General features: G+C 38.0%; 1 protein-coding gene across 1 annotated transcript in view; it reads right to left on the reverse strand.

Annotated features, from left to right (window-relative positions):
• The window catches only part of PKP2 (plakophilin 2), a gene marked incomplete at its 3' end in the record, with an annotated part of 43,394 nt that overhangs the window by 12,154 nt on the left and 8,278 nt on the right, over window positions 1-22,962 (reverse strand). Inside the window, exons 3-6 of the mRNA XM_084290709.1 lie at window positions 20,021-20,715; window positions 15,300-15,438; window positions 12,054-12,261; window positions 5,846-6,023 (exon numbers count right to left, since the gene is read on the reverse strand). Coding sequence (XP_084146835.1) covers window positions 5,846-6,023; window positions 12,054-12,261; window positions 15,300-15,438; window positions 20,021-20,715 — 1,220 coding nt within the window. The remainder of the gene's footprint in view (window positions 1-5,845; window positions 6,024-12,053; window positions 12,262-15,299; window positions 15,439-20,020; window positions 20,716-22,962) is intronic.

Below are 22,962 nucleotides of genomic sequence, written 5' to 3' on the forward strand. Positions count from 1 at the left end.
CAGCTCCTGGCAACCTCATGGTGAGACTCCAGGGCTACCTACAAATCTTCAAGCCTGTTATGCAAGCTTGTTTTACTTGCATTTCATCAGAATTATACTAAAACAAATACATCTGTGGAAAAAAGAATCAGCTGGAGTCAAGATCAACAGTCTTGTAGAAAATCTCTTCTGCTACACAATTCCTGATACTTCTGCCCTGCATCAGTACTGAACGGTTGGGGAGATGCAGCATTAGACAGATTGCTGCTTGCAGGGGCTCTTTCCTTTGAGAGACTTAGAACTTAAGCTTTGATATCATCTAGCCATTAAAAATCTCTGACTTCTGGCATGCTTACATATGCTAATCCTGGTGACATGCCCAAACAATACTGCATGTTAAAGTGGATACATGTCACTACCTACATGCCTCATTCATCTCACACTGAATTTGCTGCTTCTATTTTCTCCTGCACATGCATATGGTAGAAATATATCTGTGTCTGAAGTAGGCATTCACCCTTATTCCAGTGGCATTTATGGAGGATCAGCTAATTCCATGTCGGGGAATATTTTATGATCCAAGTGAGGTAAGTACAAAGAATTGTAACACAGTAAAATCAAGCATGATTTTGATAGAAGCAGAATGATAATATATGTTCAGTTACACTGCAAATTTAACCAAATGAAAGGGATACTTCCTTTAAGCCAGCACTGAGTAACATTCTGGCAGACAATGTTGAAAAAGGTTTTTACACTGCTGTGAATGATCCATACTACTGATAAGAAGAAGGCTTTTGCTCCTGGGACTCATCCTGCCAAAACTGGTAATTTGAATTTAACTCAATTATGTGACAACAATTTCCTGAAATAGTTCAGGAAATTGTATTCACTTCATGCCTTATGCAATTCAAAAATGCAATGGGAAGGGAAAGGAATCCAGGGATCTACACAGTAATGCTAGGCTGCAAGCTGCTGGCTGGAAATAACAAAATTCCTTTCAGGAATGGCGGGAGCAGACAGACCAAAGAGTAGACAAGAGAAGATAAGAACAGATGGAAATAAACCTAAAGGAATGGCTATGCTATGCAAAAAGCCTATGTTCAAAGACTTGTTATCATTAGTCATTTGTTTTACAACCTTGGCTAGAAGCTCACATTACAAACTTGATCTGCCATTACACTTCTCAACCAACATTAAGAGCTTTTGCCTTACTTATCTCCAGATAAAATGGAACTGGATTGTTATGCAGCCTCCTTGTCTGAAGTGCAATGATACTACTTCCTCAGACAACAGCTTTCCACCATCTTTAAAGAGTCCCTGTGTAATATAAAATAACGCTGGGACAGACAACAAGTGAAAAGCAGTGATGCAAAACAAAGCGTAGTTGTGGTTGTTAGCTCTTAAAAAATATTTGCATGAATAATTGTGATCAGTGAACATAACTTTTGGAAAGATCAACCCTCCAAGGCAACACCCAGGACATTGCTCCCTTTAGCTGCTTCAGCAGAACAATCACGTTCTGTCCCTGAGTAACAGAGACATCTTACATTCCCAAACTTTGGGAACAGGTATTTCAAGGTAAAAGTGTAACAAGATCATCATCAGCATTCAAAGTATAATAGACAGCCTTCTGCTAAGCTTTCGTTTTAATTCACAGGAAAAGTCATGCCAGAAATTCAATTACGTATAAATAATATACAAACCCACATATTCTGCATCTTACTTTTTCAGACTTGGAGGAAGAGTATGGAGGAGGAGGCTAAGTATCTCCAGAATATGTAGCCAATACGGTTCTATTGAAACTGGAGACAGAACTGTTATGCATACTATTTTCAGGCCAAGAAAGAGTGGCTTTTACTTTAAAATCCAACAAGAGTTGTCTTGTCTGCAAAAAGTTCACACTACTCCCCTCCATAGTTTAATATGCCAATTTTACTTATTTGGCTTGTTGTCAGGCAAACAGTGAAGTCTTTTGACTTGTTTTACTCTGCCTGCTCAGGGCACAGTGTTTTTCTAATCACATTTCAGAACTGAACAATACCGTTATTTATTCTAATTGCTAATGTAGAATTGTGTGGTGTACGCTGCTACATTCTGGTCTTTAAAGTTTTGTGCCCTGCAGTTTCCTTAAAACTGTCAGAAGCAAAATTTTGGGACAAATAGCAGATCTTAGAGAATGGGATTAACAAATCCTTCCAACATTAGACTACCTTATCAGTGAGTGCATACATAGACCCAGGCAGCTGGTGTTCAGAATTCAACAATATTTCTTGCAGTCACTGGTTAGCAGAACAGGGAAGGTTCTGGTTGTTCACTCATTCCAGCAGTAGTATCTGCAATATCATCTGCTAGATGGGGATTCACTTTCCCTCTTGACACTATGTTAAAGAGAGCTTTATTTTACTAGCTGTTAATTGTGTGGCACAGTGCCTACAACCATGTTAGATGACAGTGTTGGATTTGGACTGTGGCTGTCTCTGTCAGTCAATGGTTATATGCAAATTTTTTAAAAAAGAATTTTTGGCATCCTTCTATACCTAAGCACTGTACAATGCATAATATATCGTACTTCAAAGTACTATTTTTATCCTGTAATAGAAGCTGCAGGCTATAGACCTTATCAACATGCACAACAAACATGTTAGTATTACAAAAAAGAAGACTAATTACAGATTTATATTCTGGCACATATCTATGCTTAAAACATCTTTATTACTAGCATCATTCCCTCAATGCACAGATTTTTTTTTTTTTTTGTGGTTTGCTGTTTTTACTTTTCAGAGCTTCTTTGTACAGAGATTTTTTTAAGCAGCACATAAATTAGGAATATAGTTGGTGATACATTGGGAGGTGTGTTAATTTCCATTAAATAGAAGCATACTGATTTGTGCTAAAAATATTGTATTTGTATTTGTATATTGTATTGGTCTGTGCAGAAATGATAAACCTCGTCAAAAACTATTCTGTGATAGGAAGTATGTTGCCAATCCCACAGATCAACTTTAACTGCAAATTTTCAAGACCTTGTTCTCCTCTCAGTTACCATTTTCAGTGTTCAAGCATTTAAAAATGACAAGGACAAGCATATGGACATCATATTTTTTAAATAGGCAATGTATCTTTGGGAAAAGGTCAGTCTGAGAGACTTTTCAATTAAGGCTACAGAACCAACTGCAGCTTTGAATTAGCCCCATTCACTTTCTGTATAGAGATAAGGTATATTCAGAATCCACTTTTATTTGATTTTAAACAACCCAGCTACTGTTATTCCTTGTTTGTCACAAACCAAGTCATATCAAGTTGCTTCAATAAGCTCTGAAAGAGTAATACCATGCTAAAACTATGAATAACTGTGTGTCCCCATACACTGGCTTGCTGAGAAGAGATGGTTCCTGAATCCAAATGCAGGAGGAAGTAGCACCATCACGAGTGGCACATCTGACAGCCAGACTGTTCTCTGTACATATGCAGCTCAGATTAATTTCTATGAAAAAAGACGATCTGCTTCACTTCAGAGACAACATCACTAGTCAGAAAGATTTTGTTATGGCTAGTTAATGTTTCTCTGAATTTGCTTTTGAGCTATGGGAATAAATAAAAGTTAATTATTACTTAAAGCTGAAGTTAATTAGTAGTTGGTGGGCTGTCAGGGGTTACTGCAGAAGAAGATGCTTTATTGTTGAGTGTTTTGTATAGCTAACAACCCTTTTGTCCTTTGAAACCACCCATGACTCAGACAAAGGACTGTTTACACAGTACAAAGTCATGTAATACAGCTAGACCTACTCTGTTGTAGGACATGTTAGCAAAACAGACAGATACATGTATGTGTTAAGGCAAAACTGGGCAGCTTCCCAACCTCTAAATTCCAAACTTAATTCCTTTTACTTTTCTAAGAAAAGTTTAAAACTTAGGCCATGCCTTGACTCTCATATCATTACACATTACTTTTTTCAAACTATGGCCTTTCATGTAATCAAAAGGCATGTGTCTCTGATACCCACATTTGTATTTACGTAACATACAATCACTTTGAACTCACAAAAAAAGACAAAGGGCCACAGTTTAATAGATTGTTATTTTAAAAGGCGTATCCTGTTTTAAAGATGTGAGTTTTATACTGCAGTCATTTAGGGGTGGGTCTGCTGAGGCCTTTTGTACTCTGTTTCTCTGTACTAGCTGTTATGGTGTTCATGACACTGTTACCTGATTGCAGCAGTAGATGCACACCTGTAAAACTATTCATCAACCTCAGGCAGCCTGGCCTTGAACTAGTTAAACTCGTGCACAAAACTAAACATGACTTATTTTTATTCAAAAATGACTATATCCTAATTTAGCCATTTTCCAATGAGCATAACCACAGGTTGTGATACACTGAAGTAAGTGTCTTTGGCAGTAGTTGAAGACCGAACACTCCTCTGTACTTCTTTGTTCCATGTCCCCTTTCCAAGTCCTCTATTTACATAAGAAACAATTATGGCTAGGGATTAACTCTTACTGTGTACTTAGCCAAAGGATCTTTGAAGATGGTACTGAATATAACTGTTAGGTGTGGTTTATATGCCACATATAAAAAAGAGTGATTTGGCTGCTGCTGAGCATGTTCTGCTTACTACCCAAAGGACTGCTTCCATTCCTGGTAAAGCAGGTAAGACTCAGCAGGCACTGCAGCAGGTCTAAGAGGTGAGCAGAATTTACCCAGCATAAATGGCATAATCATTGTTGTCCCAATAATATCTAATGTTGCTGTAGATGAAAATGACATGCTCAGTCTCTGGAAAGAAAATTCCAGGTACACAAGCACTTCAGTTGTCCCGCTGATGGTCCTATGACAACACAATTAATCCTTCAAGTATATTAGTCTCACAGTAGCCCAAATGGAAGCTATAGGGTTATTCAACACCGAAGTATAATACGGAAAAACTGTAAGAGAAAGCTGCCTTCCCTCTTTGTGTTTTTTAATAGGAAATACTAATGCTCCTGGCTGTCCACAGTTAGTAATCCACTGTAAATGCTGTTAACCACTGCTTGAATAAAACAGAAGACAGCAAATTTCTCTTGAGGCTTTAAAAGTCACCAGTAGAGGCTTTAAAAGTCATCCACCAGGGCAACGGCTTCTAAAGTGGGGTGCAGAATTAAAATATTTTTAGACCATTAATAATTAAAATAATATTAAAAAATAGCATTAATTCCATCTTTATCTTTAAGTTATTTACTTTCTATCATTGAGTACATTTTATAATGTACGTAATATATTAGCACAGTAGTATGTGTATATAATTTATATATAAATAAGTATACTGGGTAGTGTGCTCAGAAGTTTTTTTACTGATATGGGTGTGTAATCAAAAAAATTTGGAGACCAGTTCATTAAAGTCCTAAAATAACTTTAAATGGTTCCCAGAGGCTTAAAGTTTCTTTTAAGTTACTGTTAGCTTTTCTCAAATGCTAATTTGTAGTACCATTCCTACAACTTTTTTAAAAAGCTTTTTTATTATTACTATCATCATCAGCCAGGAGCTGATTTCATACATCATATCAACAACTGTTATTCAGGAAAGATCTCTCTGACTTCAGTGCAGCTATGCACGGCAGCTAGGGCTCTGATTACTATCTTCTGTTATGGGTATAAATAGCCTGCAGAGTACCCATCAGATCAATATAGAAGAATCTCACAAAGAAAGCTGTTTTTACTGTAGCAAGCAGTAATTCTTCTGGTCTGACACAAAGTACATGAGGCATTTCAAAATATGAGCTGTATGCAAACCCTTCTCTTGGTGCCATCACAGTTCAAAGCACGAAAGAAAGTGTGCAGGTCTGTTTTAGCACTATTATTTTGGGTACTTGTAGACTGAGTGCTCACCTCAGGCATCCTGTGGCATTGTAGAAGATATCAGGGTCAGACAGAACACTTGACTTTGGGTAATCTCGATCTGGCCAGCCAGAACAAGGGATGAGAACAGCTTCCGTCAAGGTCTGAAGGGCTTCTTTAACCAACAGATGCTTCAGCTGGTCATTGGAGGACAAATTCCACAATAAACCTGCAATATCCAAAGTAAAATCAGAGTGGCAGAAGACTCTCCCAAAGTTTGCAAGACGTAATCTCAAACTCCTTTAAGTTAATCAGTGAAGGAGCCTGTCTGGCTCTTGACATCCTCAAGAGGAACAGAAGAGGGTGATAAGAGCTCACCAGCCACCATGACACAATACCACACAACACCCTACCATGTGTGATTGCACACTGCTCAGTCTTTAGAGTCACCAGTGAGAGTTGAGAGGCTTTTTTCTTATTTTCTCTCATGAGATAAGCACTTTGGCATTCAGCCATACACGGACTACATGAACATACTCTTCCTTTATCTTAAACTAGCGCAATTAGCCATATTATGTCAAACAATCACTAAAGCGATAAACAAAAGAATCTGAACTACAGTGTGGAATTTCTCTGTCTGAAAAAAAAAAAAAAAAGCTGAACTTTGATTGAACATTGTTAACATCTGAAATTGGTGCCTATTGGTTCATGTATTCTTTCTAGGATTATGGAAAAAGGAGTCAAAAAATAGTGAATGTACAACAAATTTGATTTTCTGTGTCCTCTCATTGAGCAGGTAAATGACAGAGCTTTTAGGCATATGTACATGACTGGAGAGCACAGCAAAAGTTGTACCTTAACACTGAAGAAAGAAATAAGTAGCTCTGAATGTTCACTATTGCATTATTTACTGTAATTTTGACTACCTCCTCCAGCTGCATCAGTTTCACAAAGAAAACACTTCCTAACATAAAACTCGCCTTTCTGAGGATGCAGGTAGTTTTTTGACACAGGGAAAAGTGTTTATACCTTCATGGCAGTGTACTGCAACTCTAAGAGTGAACCTGTGTGACAGGACTTTGATCTGAGGATGTGGAAATGGCGCCAAAACAAAGGGTGCACTTATCTGTGTAATTAAAGTCAGTTATCCATATAGTCCTTCCAACGCCTGACAACGAAGTGCAGTTTTCCATGGCTCTGCATGCCCATTGCCAATTCGTAGCTATCATCTTCTCAGTCACCAAGTAACACACATAAAACAGAGCTAACACCCAACACCTGTGATCATTTACACATTTCCAGGGAGGAAATCGGCCCATCTTGATGCCTGGCAGGACTAGTTGCACTTCCAAGTACCAACAACACACCAGAGAATAAACTTGCAAAGAGGGGTAGACGGGAGGCACAGTAAGTGAGTTTACAGGTCTTTGGAAACCTGCTGGAAGATGGGAGATGGCCATCACCAAGTTTCTCTAACACTTGAAGGCAAAATTCCTCGTAAGAGGGAAAAGTGTTAACAGTTTATTTAGTGACAACTGTCTGAACAGTGACAGTCAACCAGTGGTTAAGTAACACAACATACCTTGTCTACTCACGTTGTGCAAACACTGAAACAAATCTCAAGTATGATATTGTAAATTGGTTAGCTCTGCTTCTGTTCTATACCAACAGATGAAAAATCTCTTTAAAGAAGTCTTCCCTAGACAAGTATTTTCACTACAAAGGCATTCATTGTTTCCCCCACTTGCTGCTCTAAGTTTCATAGACCTCCTCCTCCAAACACTGGCAGGATATTAGTGAACGTTCCTTTCATCAGTTCACAACAACAAAAAAAATGTTTCTTTTGTATCTCCTTACACTTTGAATTTAATTACAGCTATTGTGAGCAATAATAAAATCAAAACAAAAGCCAGCCAGAAGCAGCCCATTCCTTCTTCTTGGATCAGCTCTTGAACCTCTGTATTAGGGGATAAAAGGAAGAATGTACTTTCCTGAGGGATAAGTAAGGCTTACAGGAAGTCAGACAAGCAGTCCAAAGGGCATTGGTAATGGAAGCGTGTTAAGACAGAACTGCATAAATGCATGGGCATAAGGACAGAATATCATATTAAAAGGCACAAGTGCATTTTGAATTACAGACACCTAGAAGAGAGGTCAGAATCATCAGAACAGGATTTGAATGCTGTTCATGTTGTACATTTTTTGACATAAATCCTACCTATACCCACAGGCACTGTCTCATTGGGGTTAGAAGAATTCTCTCGGTGGCATTCTGTATTTGAATGGATTTGTTCAATTTAGTCTTGATAAATTGAATCAATTTAGTCTTGATAAATAAAGAAAATGTCTTTAAGAGTGGGCCCTTTCCTTGCAGCTATATATAATGTATTCATATATATAATGTATTCATAGTGACATATTTTCCCCTTCGATGGTTGTTTGGGAAAATGGGTGGGGTCTCCTTAAAATTTGTATTTCTTACTATGACAGTTCTGTTTGTGCAGTAATCTCCCCTGCAGAAATAATTTTCTTTCATTTCTTTGATTTACGCTGCATGATAACAAGATCAAGAGGTTAGATTCTCTCTAGAAGATCATCTGGCTTACCTTCAAAACCTTTTTTTTTTTTTTCATGCAGCAACCATTTTTCTTTTTGTTTCTCAGTGTGCTCACTAAACACTACAAAACATCATTCCTGTCTTAGCTCCTGCATTGTTTCAAAGTGACGTCCTCTCCTATTGTTCAGGAGTATCCTTATTCCTTTCCTAAAAGACATACAAGAAGTTTGTATGTCAAATAAAGGACAAAGCCTATGACTCCTTCACTTTAGTCTCATTAACCCTGTAAGCACAGACATTGCACAGAGAAAGCTAGCAGCCATTTTCTGCATGTAGGCATTAGGTAAACAGGTCCATGGCAGTTTTCAGACCACTGTCATAAGCACACAGCCACTTTGGTGGGGACACTGGTTTCATGCTTTTTGTGCATTCTTCTGGAAGGCACAGACTGTGTGGCAGGACACAGAACTTGCTACAGTCAGCATTTACCTCCTTACATTTCATTGCTTTCAGTCTTTTCACAGGACGATACAAGCCTCACTGCATGACTATGCTCAGGCTGTTCTCCTCAGCCAAAGTGCTGGCTTGCAATTGCATTTCTGGTGTTCAAACTGGAGTATACACAAAGGGAAGAGCAGCTGCAGGTTCTTATTTGTGGTGGAGTCAACACAAGGGGGTCACATTTTTGATATTGAGAGAGCTTTCCCCTACTTTCCTGTTATTCCTGTGGGCTTCTTTGCTCCTCTCTTCACAGTGGGAAAGAAAAGGGAGAGACAGGAAGAAAACACAGACCTTCAAAATACTCTGTGAGATATACAACATACGATATGGCTCAAGATTAGGTACGGTTCATCGGTACTAACTGTGCTGCTGCTAATTAGCCACTGACCTTAAAGATAAGCTTCTAAGGGTCAGATTTACTTTTCTCACATGCACAAGTATTAGGATCATATTTCTGAGAGGTAATGAAGAAGTGTTTAAGAACACAAACATCTTCTCTCCAAAAACGTCTTTATCATCATGTATTTTTGTCAGGTGGAATGCTTTGGTACAAGGCTTCCTACACAGCAGCAGAAACAAAAAGCTTTCCTCTCTTGAGCTTAGGCATCTTTATTGATGAGTGTCACATGCTTTCAGTTCTGGGACAGGAGACTCTCACGGGAGTGCAGTGTGTTATTACCAGCTGCTGATCTCTTATGGGGCAACACATGCAGCTAGCTATCACATCATATATTTGGAAGTCTCTAATTTACAGGCAGCTAACAAGTATGATGTGGAAAGATAGGCACCCTTCTCATGCTGAAGAGGTGGAATTCCTGATTCTGCATTAACCTTTTCCTGGAAGTATGTTACAACACTCCGCTGCAATTGCATGCATAGCTATGATATTCCTCTAGGCAATGAAGGAAGCCAAAGGCAATGAAAGGTACCAAGGTTTTGGTCCTTGAAACTTGAGACACTAATCATTCAGGGAAACATGCTCTGTGGGGTTAAAAACATTTTGGTAGAAAGAGCTTTGCACAGCACTTGAAAAAGCCTTATGATGCAGCCCTTACAGGACAGAAATTCCAGTGTTTCCTAGCTATCATTGTACATGCCAAGAGCATCTGGAACTACCAACCTCAGTAAGCACACGCTAACAGTGATTGCCTACTTCCTGCCTGCAGCCTTCTCCTTGCCTGCCTTGTGAAGGCTGGGAAAGAAATGTGGTTGGAAGCAAAGTTAATATTCTCAGAGAAAATCAATCAACAAGTCCCATGGGCTCCTCACAACTTGCTAGTGAGCAAGAAGAATCCCTGAAATGATGGCAGAAAATCTGCTGTAGTGACATTTTCACCAAGGGACCCAGTGTTCTTCCTCCTGACCGCACATTTGCTCTTGAAATAGTGTAATACCCCCTTTTCCTTAATTTTTAAAGCAATCACCTGCATCTGATAGGCATGAAATAACATCAGAATATTTTGCTATTTGCTATTATGCTAACTACAACAACCTGCTCAATATTGCTTAGATATTACATTAGTGTCTTGTATACTTCATAAATAAATGTTCAGTGACAGCAGTAATTCCAGAAAAAAGGTGACCCTTTATTGGTTTTCACACTACTGAAGGGGAAGACAATACTCACAGTACCTATATCTGTACATGTCCTCCTGCATAAACAGTCAAATCTCGTATCAGAAATGATGGAATTGCTAGAAAAAAATGACCAAAGTTTTCTGGACACTGTGCCACCATTTTCACTGCTTGCCTCACTGGTGTGTAAATGCACCAAAAGACAACATGCTATGCAATAAGTTATTTAATGATCATTAAATTAATGCAGATCCAGTTCTACATCTGATGAATGCAAAAATCTTCAAGACATTTTAATGTTGCAGAGTGGTAGAACTGAGCCAAAAGAACCAACAATACAAAGCTTTGTTCTCCAGCTCAGGGAGCACAGTATTTTAAATACTTAAAAGAATGCAGAACTACAGAAGGTTTCAACATGCCTTTGCTTCAAGGCAGGGCTGCTTGACACTTTCTGTATCTTTGTAAGCACTGCTATTTTAATAGCTTCTGTTGCTGGTGTCTTTAAAGAACACTTGAAATAAATCTCCATTCATTTATTCATGTTTTCTTCCATTTGTAAAATATAAACCTGTTCTTCCTTTGCATGCTAACTCAAGTGAATGTGGGTCACCAGCAACTGACTTCCTAAAGATACACTACAGGATTGCAGGGACAAAGCGGTGGGCATTTCTTAACTGATTGCCTCAAAGCCAATGGTGCAGTAATCACAGGTTTCTTGTGAGAAATGGTGGCCTTTTACTCCCAGCATTCCTTCCACTACACTGATGTATGAGAAAACATGTAATATGGAGGTTTTGGTCCAAAGGGCTCTTCCTCCAAGATCACAATGGGCCACACTCATTTTTAAAAGTTTGTCGAGAAAGTAGAACAAAAAGGATGAGATCCTAACCCCCGCAAAAACTGAGTCAAGAAAGCAGGTCACTCCACTGATTGTGTCATATCATCTTTACAAAAGAAAAAAAAAAAAAAAAAAGGATGTTCTCCAGGAATTCTCTCCCTTGCACACAGAAAGGATGCAATGTTTCTGTGGCAGGGTTTTCTGCTTTTTACTCATCTGAGAAGACTGGCTCTGGGGTGTAAATTGCTATCAGTAAGTGATCTCAAAGTAGAAATGTGTGGCTGTAGGGTTTGTGGGGAGCACCTGTATTCTATACCTGGCACCTGACAGTTCTGGGGGACAGACCCAGCACAGTCTCCAACAAAGAGCTTGCAGCAGCACAGTGAGGGCTGAGCTGCAGTGGAAGTAGTGGACAATAATTGCACCTCTGGGACTGCTCAGAGCAGCATTCATCAATATGGTTTGGAAGATTTGCTATTTGGAGCTTTACTTTCTTTTCTGGAATTTCAAGACCTTTAAGGTTCCTGTAAACATATAGACCTATGTCATCTCTAAAGAAGCTTTAAGAGGGAAAGTTGCAGTTCCTACTCTCTTCCTGCTGTCTTACACACAGACTGATATTGGGTCTGAGGACCTTGGAATTTCACCCTAAGAGAAGAATTTGAAATAGGTAACAATGCTTTTTTATTTAGTCACTAAGCACTGGCCTAGGTAAACAATCAGGTACCTCACATGGAAAGCCTGTGCACTACTTAATGCACTTCATGCCTGAAGGCACAGAAGACTACCTGTTATTTGCTTTTTAGTTTCCACATCCTTGGTGTATTGAAGTAAACGGAGCAAGACTGGGATCCCTTTCTGCTCTGACACTTCCAGTTTGTTGTCATTGTCCTCAAACACCAAGTTTCTCAAAGCACCGCATGCTGCACGCTGAATGTCCTCATTCTGAACGTCAAGAAGCTGTAAAAGTCTGGGGATACCACCAAGTGAGAAAACCTGTGAGGAGGAGAAAATGCAGCAGAGAATAGTTAGATGCTGAAAATGACAAAATCCACTCCCTCTTCCCCTTGCCAAAACTTTATTGTTGTAGGGCCTTTTTCATTCGCTTGTTTGAAACACTTGAAGCACAGATCATTAATCATTTGGACATGACTGTTAACTTCTGGGCTTTCATATGAGTCACAGTTCAAGTCCACACCTAAAGGAGGCATCATGTTTTAGTAATTAATGCAAGAGAATGAAACAAGCTGTCTTCCAGCTCTGCCACAGATTTGTACTCGTTGACAAGACATTTGATTGCTCTGTATTTTAGCTTCTACATTGCTGAGATGTATATTTAAGATTCATCTCTGGAACATTCATTAACTGCTTTGAGATTTCTGGATGTTACATGTTCCTGATGTGTCAGATTGTATTTTTTACTTGGCAGCCATGCTGATGGGAAAGATAATACTTTTCCCTGTTAACTTCTGTGCATGTGCTGACTATGTGTTAAATAAGAATACAGTTTACTTGGTACTTATCTGTGGCATACTGAGAAAAAAATAGAGAACTTCAAAATATAAACTGTTAAACATTGTAAGCCAGTCAACTATTGAATCACCCACATTTAACAAAGACTACTCTTCAGTGTCTAATTTTGAAAAAATGAAATTCTGGCCCCAAATGAACGAAGAATTAAGAGGCTGTTATTTTATAACAGCTGTATGGAAACAAATAGTTTCCAAGTTCTATGCTTTGTGACAAATGATGAATGCAATATGAGCTGTGACGCAGTATACTCAAGCCTTGGCTCATTGAAGAGTGAGATTACAATAAAAATATCTTAACATTCATGTACAATTGAGGATGGTTTCCTCCAGCATCTAAAAATGCCATATGGCTTTGAGGACAAACTCATCCTTGTGTAGAAGTGACAGCATATGAAAGACTTAGAAATCTGATATAACTGTTTTGAGCACTCCAGAGCCTAATGATAAAAAGAATTTGATATGACCAATAGATGTTGAAAACCAGAAGAAATGAACTGCAACAAAGCCTTTTGCCCTTAGAACCCCAGCAAACTACACTGCATGTCTGCCTTTCCTCTGATTCCACTGTACAAAAAGCAGTTTCTTGCTGCTGTTGCACTGTTGACCTGATCTACCCTGCATTCATTCAAAAACACCTAGATTCTAACAGAAGGAAATACAGAAATCTATATCTGAAGGTAAGCAGAGATTAGAACACACTGAAGGTAAAGGCACATTTTATTACAGTAGATAAGCCTGTTTGACACCAATACCTTATGGTTCTTTTATTTGTTTCTTTGTTTTTAATTCAAACATTTATGCTGACTTTCTGTCAGTAATTTTAAGTGAGTTGTAGCTCTTGTAAAACAAGTGTAGTCAGCTGGACCCCAAGTGCAGAGGAGCTTTACAAAAGCTATTGATTGTTCTGTCTAAATTTTCATTGGTAGACAAAATCCACCAAAATACTGTAAGACCACATGTTCAGAAGAAAAAAGAAAAGCCACTAGACTTACAAACCATTGTGTAATGTGGAACAAAGCATTAGGAGACAGAGAAAAGGAATGCACACTGAAAAGCTAAAAATGGCAAATAAGACAATGCAAACAAAGAAAGGTCTGATGGGCACCAAATAGAGAGGCTCAGCTAGGATATGTGGTATAGACAGGAGAACAGAAGAAGGCTTCAGGCTGACTGGTTCAGTTTGAACACTTTTACTCCTCTGCCTGTTTTTCAGGGAAGCTGCCTGAGACAGCTTTGAATAATAAACCACCTTCACACATTCAATTCTGAAGCTCTGTCCTCAAACTAAAGTTAAAGCTGCTAATTATACAGGTATTCTTTCCAAAACAGAGTTTGACCTACTGTGAAGTACATTGAAACTACTAAAGGACTGAGTGATGTCTGGTTGTCACTGAACTGGACTGCACATACAGAGTTCAGACTGAAATGACTTCATTTCAGTTCAGACTGAGCAAATCATGAAATAAAGAAAGTGTAAGATATTTTTAAATGGTTAAAGTAAAATAAATAACTGCTGTACACATGAATGTACAGAACTATCAGTCAAATGAACCATGATTCTGTTTAACAGTGAAATTTAAAGAAAAATGAAGAAGAGGATATTTTTAATATGTCTTTTCAAAAATGTTTAAGAGTTTGACCTGTTTGATCAATCTATACAATATACAAATGTATTTGTACAGTCCTAGCAAGCCCCTATCAGTTTGCTTCATCCACATCCTGTTTTAACACATTAGTGTGGTTCTAGCAAACCCTGAAGCTTGGATAATTTTGCAGGGTACTCCCAGACTTTCAATTTCTGGGATATTTCTGCAACAACAGTGTAAGCATGCCAGTCAAATGAGAGATGAGAGCAATTATGTTGATAAAAAATTCAGGCTCTACAACTTATAAAAGCTGAAAGAATTATGTTCATTTAGCCTGCAAAAGAGTAGGCTTGAGCGAGTATACACTTAGCAGCCTCAACACACATGAAAAATCATTATAAAAGGGACTGAAAAATAGACATTTTTTTCCATATCCATCAAGACAAAATAGAAACTAATGAACAGTTTGCAAAAGGAAGATGTAATTACACTTTAAGATTAACTGAGTAGTAAAGTTCCTTGATTGTCTGAGGGAGCTTGTGTTTTTTTTTTATTATTATTATTATTATTATTATTATTATTATTATTATTATTATTATTGTTTTGTTTTGAAAAAGGTCAGAAACATCTGCAATTACAAATAGTTCGGGTGAATTCTTGATGTCCTTTCTTACTCTACGTTTCCAAGTTTCCTATCACAAAATGCTAAAACCTAAACTTCAGCTAGGATAGACCAGTGCTACTCTACAGACCTAACTAATCTGCAGCAAAAGGCATCAGCATATTTTAGGGAAAATATTCAACATCAGTATCCTACACGGTTTCCTGGAATGCATTTTTTCATGCTGGTAAACAGTACCACGTAGAACAATTATTTGTTCTACCTGATGGAAGCGTGTATAAAAAAATCACCTACTTTTCTTCTGGCTTCTGCTTTCTGGAAACACTCATGCTGTATGAAAGTCACTGCAGCAAGAATCCTAGGTATTGACTGTGTATTTTCACTCTTCAATATGCTCACTGCATGTTCCAGGGTCATCTCCCCTTCTGGGCTCCTTAAAAGTATAATTGAAGAAAATAGAGTGAAGGAAGACTGTAGTAAATCATCATTTATCCTGCAAATTTTCTTGTAATACCACACTATTCATATTTTTCAACTAGCTTTACTTAGGAAATTATTCTCTTACTAGTAGAAGAAAATATTACAAAAGCTTATGTTAATATTCTGGGGGAAGAGAAAATCATAAATTGAATTGTTGCAGCAATACGAGGTTGTGGACAAAGCAAGACATCCTTGAGATTATAAAAACAACATGGAAACATTAGTAGCTGAAGGGTACAATCACCTTGAGTAAATTGAGTAAGTATGTTGCCTGTGGTAGGATTAAAAATATGCATGGTCATTTTCTTTCTAACTGCCTGCATGTTTGCTTGAATAATAATTGTGCTAGACCATATCAAAAACTGGAAAGAGAGATCACCACACCCATTTTTTTTCCCTAGTAGAGGGAACAAAAAAATTCATGGCACAATCAGGTGCATTAACTCTGGGATAACCTGGGTGGTTATGTTCCCCAGCCTTTTTACTTACTGTTGGTTTCAAACACTCCCCACCCTGAGGAGGGAGGAAAAAGGAAAGGAAAGGAAAAAAAAAAAAAGGTGTGTGTGGGGACACAAAACCACACCTATTCTATTTATTTTTTTAACTTGAATCAGAATGGTTTTCATGTGAATCATTTCAGCAAGTACATCTAAAATTTGAATTTTTCATACAAATACTTTCCTTGATAAACAGGTGCTTAGGAAACACATTTGCTTAAATTGATTTTTTTTTCTTTTAACTAAGATGAAATGTTAAATAATACATGATGTTCAGATTAGTGAAGTTCAGATAAGAAATGTTTTAATATTGAGAAAAGAACCATATGTAAAGCACGTGTCTGTGCACTGTACCAGGGGCCACTAGGTTCTTCAGCTCTGAGGCCATCTCAGTAATGGACTGGCAAGGACAAAAGAGCCTGGAAGCACAGGCTTGCCCAGAACAGGCTGTGGAGAGGCAAGGTAGACACAAGCTGGCAGAAACCAGGCAGATCTCTCACAGAGAAACCTGGTACAAATGCATTGAAATCAGACCAAAGTATTTATGATGAACTTATGACCTCTGAGACAAAAAAAGATTTTGTTAGATTTTTTTTTTTTTTTTTCTGCTAGCTATCCTGTAATTCATAAGGCAAAAGGCAATTAGTATGGCTGCAAGGAGAGTAGAGAGATGAAGATGCACCTGTTCCAAATTAAGTTCTGCTCCAGTACCCTGAGGTCTCCACCTGACTTTACATTTCCATTTGGTGTAAATCATTTTATTTCCTGTCTTCTACCCTCCCCAGAATTTGCGTTTTGAGCAAATATGCTGCATATATAGATGCTGAAGCACACTTGTGCAAGACACAGATGAAATGAAGTGGGCAGTGCGCTGAGGATGTCAATGGAGAAGTTAAGTCAAAGTGCAAATAGACAGAACAACAGTTGGTATTTGTAGTGCCCTGGGCTCTGTTCTGGCAGTGCTTAGGGCTTTCAGATTTTGAGTTTACTTTAGCCCTGATTTAAAACAAAGTAGCTACAAAGTTACTTTACATTGCTAGTGGGATGTACTGATCAGAAACTTACTTAAAGATCTTGAACAATGAATATGGAAAAAAACAGATCATATTTCTTGTTCTTAGTCGCTCTTAAGGGGAACAGAAAAACAGGCTTTTCCAGCATGGGTTTTAGCCAGGTTTCTTAAATTAACAATGTTTTTGTGAGCATGTTATGTATGTGTGCACGCCTTCCTGCTTGCAAGTTAGTGTAGTAACTTTGGAGACCTTTTAAAAATTTTGGCCACCTTCTATGGAGTGGCAGACATCTCTTATGTGTTAAATTGTGAGTTATTTCACCAGGCAAATAAAGACTCTATGCACTAAGGTCAGGAGAGCTGCATGAGCTGATCCCTGATGGGATATCAGAGAATACGTGGGAACACAGCCTCAGGATGCCAGGAATGTACTAGAGTAGTAGAGGCCCATCAGCAGTCACAAGCCTGCCAGACTGAGATAAATGCATCTATGGCCAGAGACCAAATTTCTAAGTGGTGGATGTGCAGAACTGCACAGAGGCTGACAGCAGCTCAAAATCCACCAGTATCATCCCTTCAAGGCTGATACTCCTTCATGAGTAGTAACCACAATCTTTCCTTCATGTTGTACACTGCCATACTAGGACTGCTCTTTATTGGATGAAAAACAACATTTGCTCTCACTAAAGTTTTATCAGGCAGTAATAAAGTTTTATAAAAAAATAAAGTTTTATCAGACAGTAATACTTATTCCATACTACCCTCAAAGACATTACAGGCAAACCTTAAAGCCGCATGGCTAATAAGCATGTGTATTGATGACAAACAAAGGGATATTCAAGCAATGGTTGTTAAAAAGAACAATGATTTGACAAGTTTTAGCTTCATCTTAATTTCCAGAATATAACATTTTTGAAATCTACTGTTTTCTGATCATTTTGTAACAGTCCTCAGCGCATTTAGAGGTCTGATGCTGTAAGCTGTTTCTCAGGTAGCTTCAGGTACTATCCCTCTCTTTCCTTTGATATATGGATGCTTTTAACTGCTTCATTCTACCAGAAGATGCAGAGGTAGCGTCACTATATTGTTCTTTTTTTCTTTCTACTTTGATTTCACAGCATGAGTTATTCTTCTACAGAAAGTTTGCAAATACATTTGTACAATTTTAAATTTTATACAGAACTAGTCCACTATTTCTCTCCAACCTTACTAAACTATTTAATATTCTCTTAATTATTAAAACTTAACCTTGAAAAGTCCTAAATTGTGACTTGCATTAAAAGTACAAATTTCAGGAAAAAGCAAATTACTTTGAAAACAGGCTTATTTTATTGTCCCTTCCATTATTAAGGGAGCAACAAATAAGGCAGCAGTCTATCACATAGTGCAACTTTGAAATCAAAGAGGATGGGAAATGACAAGAAATGAGAAAGTCTTTACTAACATATTAGACCGAGAAGTCCTGCTGGAAGAAACTGCATGTCTGGTGGTATGATGCAAATAAGTGAAACAGCTCTAATTTGACAGCTGTGTGTACTCCAAAGCAAAATTTGGTCTATTACGTTTTAAACACTTAATTCTACATTAAATTGTGCAGTAGCTAGATGTGGATGAAATGGAATGTACTATAACCAAATTAAGACTTCAACATCAAGCCCTTCCAGTGACAAGAATTACAAAGGAACTTATTAAATGTGTATTTTAGACATCAGAAAAGAGTAATAATCTATGTGGATATCATGAACAATTATATAAGCAAATGTAATAAATACTGATTTCAGTCAGCTAAAATAACTATAGTCTCTTCCTCAACATTTAAGAAACTAGTGGTCCAAATCTCTTGGGGAATTATCTCACATGTCAGTTTTCACCAGCCTCTCCCTAAAATAAGCCATTATATTTTACAGAAACTTTTTAAAACTTTGGGTAGACCAATGAGCTCCTTGCTCCCCCCCCAAAAAAATAAAATAATCTAGCTATGAATCCAAAGTAGAACCTAGTTTATTTGAAAATCTAAAGATATGTACAAGTAAATTAAATGGTCAGAAGTACTGAGATAAATGAAATGTGTAAACATTTGCAAAAGGAACTTTACAAGCTTTCATAGCACTTCCAATCATTTTCTTCTGTAATTTCCAGCAAAAGCTGAACTGAAAAGCTGTCACTTAAGGAGTTACACTGCCAAATAGATTTCCAATAGGTCACAAATCTTTCACATTGAGTTCAGCACTGTCCCAAGCAAGCCACCTGCACAATGACTAAAGATAGATGTTTACTTCTGAGGGTGTGAAAAACACTTTGGTTGAATTTGTGCAGGCAGACAACTAGATGCCAATGACTGCACCTTGCAGAAGAACCAAAATTGCTTCTACACGAGATTGAATATCAATATAGCTGTCTGTGGCTTAGAAACACACTAAGGAATCTGCTGGAGCCCCTACCACTGGGGCCAACAAAACCTCAGAATATGGTACCCTTGTTTGCGAGAGGCTTTGGGGTCCTGAAATTCAGAGCAAATTATATTTGTTCTGAGGATGAATATTCTAAGGAAGAAATTTCTGCTTATGTTTTAATGAAGTTCGTCAAAACTAAAAAGTTTCCTTGGAACCATGAAAGTTTCAACTGAAGGCTGTCAATCTGCTAAAAGCTGAATTGCAAAATATGCATTGGCATATTTTTGATGTACTCTGGTGAGAAGCAGTGGTAAAATCATTTGGTTTCTTACAAGCAAAAAATTTGCCAATATATTACTATGTAACATCATTTAAGTCGTATATTGCTCAGCATTTACTTTGTGTCTCCTTAAACATATGATCAACTGTTGGAAAAAGGTAGTCCCGAACGTGAGCAAGAGGTGTGGACCCTGCAGGATGTGCAGACGTGCATTTTTTCTCTCTTTCCTCTGCTGCACTGGAAGTGAATTTTCACACTATGTTGGCTCTATAGTTTACTTTCCACTCTTAAACAAATATGTTTCTTTCAGCTGTGACACCCCATAACCTAGATAGGTCCTGCATTATGCTTACCCTAGCTGAGATCCATTGATGGTGACTTGTTCATTCTGCAGGAAACCATTTCTCCCTGCTGCTGCCATAGCAGCTGTCAGTGTCATCCTCTTTCCATCTGTTTCTGCAGCAACACCAGTTACTGAAGCTGGCTGGGAAGCATCCCTCCTGGTCTGTGTGTTTCTGAAAGTAGTTTGGTGCCAGCTGGACCTAAAAGATTGCCTGTTCTGAGACCCCAAATGGGAAGCAGTTGGTGATCTTACTTGTCCCATTGCACTGCCTGATGTCAGGTAGTTCTCTTTCTCTAAAAGGTTGGTCATACTGCGACTGTTGCCTGCTTGATGGTACAGAAGTGCAGAAGGGCTAGGGGGGACACCATCAGGGATAGTGTCATTAACAGCCACCATCTGGGGGTGTCTTTTAAAAGAGCGTCCCCTGTTCACTGAATCACGAAGAGTGTAACCAACAATCTCAGACCGAGCATATCTTGGTGGGACAGTCCCGCTGGGTCTCCTACTATCTCCGTGCCTTGGAGAGAATCCAGTTGAAAACCGGCTGTCATAGTGAAAATCATTGGACACATATGAAAATCTTTCAGGACCCCGCTGGGGTGAAACCTCTAATCTCTTCAGGGGTTGTCTTTGACCTCTCTCTTCCATTGTCTTGTAAGTAACTCTTGTCCCCCAGCCATTTGTATAAGAGGATGGTGAGGCCACCTGTTAAGGGTGCATAAAAGAAAAGTCAGATTACGACGGTTAGGATTAATGCCAAAGAAATCAAACCAGTAATGTAAAGATAAAAACTATAAGGTCTGCTATGAGAATAAGAAAATAAAAGGTGAACATCACCAAAACTGGTTATTAAATGGGATTCTGCAATACTTCTTTGTATCTGTGTAACAAAGGTAGGAACAAGTATGATCTAAACTTTAGGAGACAAAGTCTAAGGAACTAGTCTTCTGATACTACCTCAAAATAGGTGCCAGAGTCATTTATACCTGATAGCGAGCAGTATTTTTAAACAGAGATTTTAGTTTCAGCTTGAAAGTCCTTGAGGATTAACACTCACATCGGTTATTGAAATTAAATTCAAGGCTGCCCAACAGAAGATAATTAGTCGGTCAGATATTAAAATATACTAAAACACTTGTATATTGTTATGATGTACACCTTGACAGGATATTGAGAGGTTATTTTGTTCTCCTGTTCACACTGTGGGGGGATCTAGTAAGGAGAGATATTCCTTTTCCTGTTTCCTTAACTTCATACTGAAAACGAATGGGATTCCATAGCATTGCAAGGAAATCAAAATAACCATTTCACCTTCTCAATGGTTTCCTTTAATCTACAACTACAATTTAAGATGATTTTTATTTTCCTGTCCCCAGTGGGCAAGGACAGTAATCGATCATATTCTTGTTTTCCAATTTTCTCATTTCTAAACTCAATAAACCCACCTCCTTCAACTCTTCTTTGTAGGATTTGTCTTCAAAACTTTTTACTGTATGGGTGTTGTTTGGATTCTCTTCAATTTTTCTATCTTTTGTTGAACTGTTATGTTCTAAATTGGGTCATATTCAACACCTTCCAGAACTAAATCAACTTGGGAGACTATCTACTTTATATAGAAGAGCGATGGCTAATTATTATTAGTAGTAGTAGTAGCAGTAGCGAGTGCAGTAGCATCCAGCCATAAACCTAAGTCCCACATATTTTCATGTTGTATTAAAATATTGTAATATTACAGACATTTTTAAAGGTAAACATTGAAGTTTACACTGATGTTATTCATTGAAGGGATAGGGCTTAGCAGATAGTGACTGAAATCCCTTTTTTAACTGTTGAGGAGTTATTGAAGGTGATAACTGACTCACAAAAGGGGCAAAGGTTGCTGAATCTATTAGGCTGAGGCTAGGATCATTGAGTCTATCTGTTTATTCTACAGGAGTTATGCAAGGATATCTTTTCTTTATCTCTTGTCTGGCGGCAAAGAAAAGAATGCTTTTGTGAAATACTAGACCTTGTGGCTTTTTCTGACTTTTATGGCAGCATGGGAGAACAGCATGTCCTATTTCCTTTTTTTTTTCTTTTTTTTTTTTTTTTCTTTTCCTGTCAGGAAAGCTGTACTATTTTATTGTTGTTCCTATGTCACATCTAGTTATCCTCTTTTTGCTCTCTTCTAAAAAGAACACATTCACATCAAATACTAGGGACTGGGTAACAGGTGAGAACAAATGATAGGAGGACAAATGTAGTCAAGTAACTGGTTCTAACTCTTGCCATAGAGTGCCAGAGCTGCTTAATTAATTTGCCAGCGGCCAGGATATTTCATTCCATGAAAACATGCCATTCTTGTGTCATCTAAAATTAAGAAAGAATTTGCCCCCTAAACTATTTATAAAATAAATATTCCTATTCCCAAGCTGAACTGATTTGTTTACTGATGTTGATCACGCAGCAGCACTGCTACTGTGTGATTTCCAAGCTATATGTTAATTGAGCTATGTGTTGATTACCAAATTATATGGTTGCTCCCTCAACCATATAATAACTGGTTCATAGTAGTTATGAGCTGAGTCATGAACCCTGAAGAAAATCAGCTATTTATTTTAGCATTTAGGCCATGAACCCAAGTGAAGTGGGTCAAAATAAAAAGTGAAGCTGTAATTAGCTTAAAAACGCTATTGTATTACAAAGACTATACCACTCACATTCTTGTAATGCTAAAACAGATTACAGCAGGATTATTTAAAATGATAAGGAACACTCTACCTGTCATTGTGAAACTAGTGTGATCTGTTTTCCTATGGTTTTGGATGCTTAGTTCCCTAACCTCTTTCACTATATTCCCAGGTCCAACCCTTGTCATTCTTTACCCTGCAGGACTCCTGAACTCCCTCCAGCAACCTCTAAATGTTTGGCTGGGTACATGCCAGCATGGCCTCTGGTTACTTTGGGCTAGGT

The sequence above is a fragment of the Netta rufina genome (genome assembly GCF_964035555.1).
Source record: "Netta rufina genome assembly, chromosome: 1".
NCBI classification, from domain to species: Eukaryota; Metazoa; Chordata; class Aves; order Anseriformes; family Anatidae; genus Netta; species Netta rufina.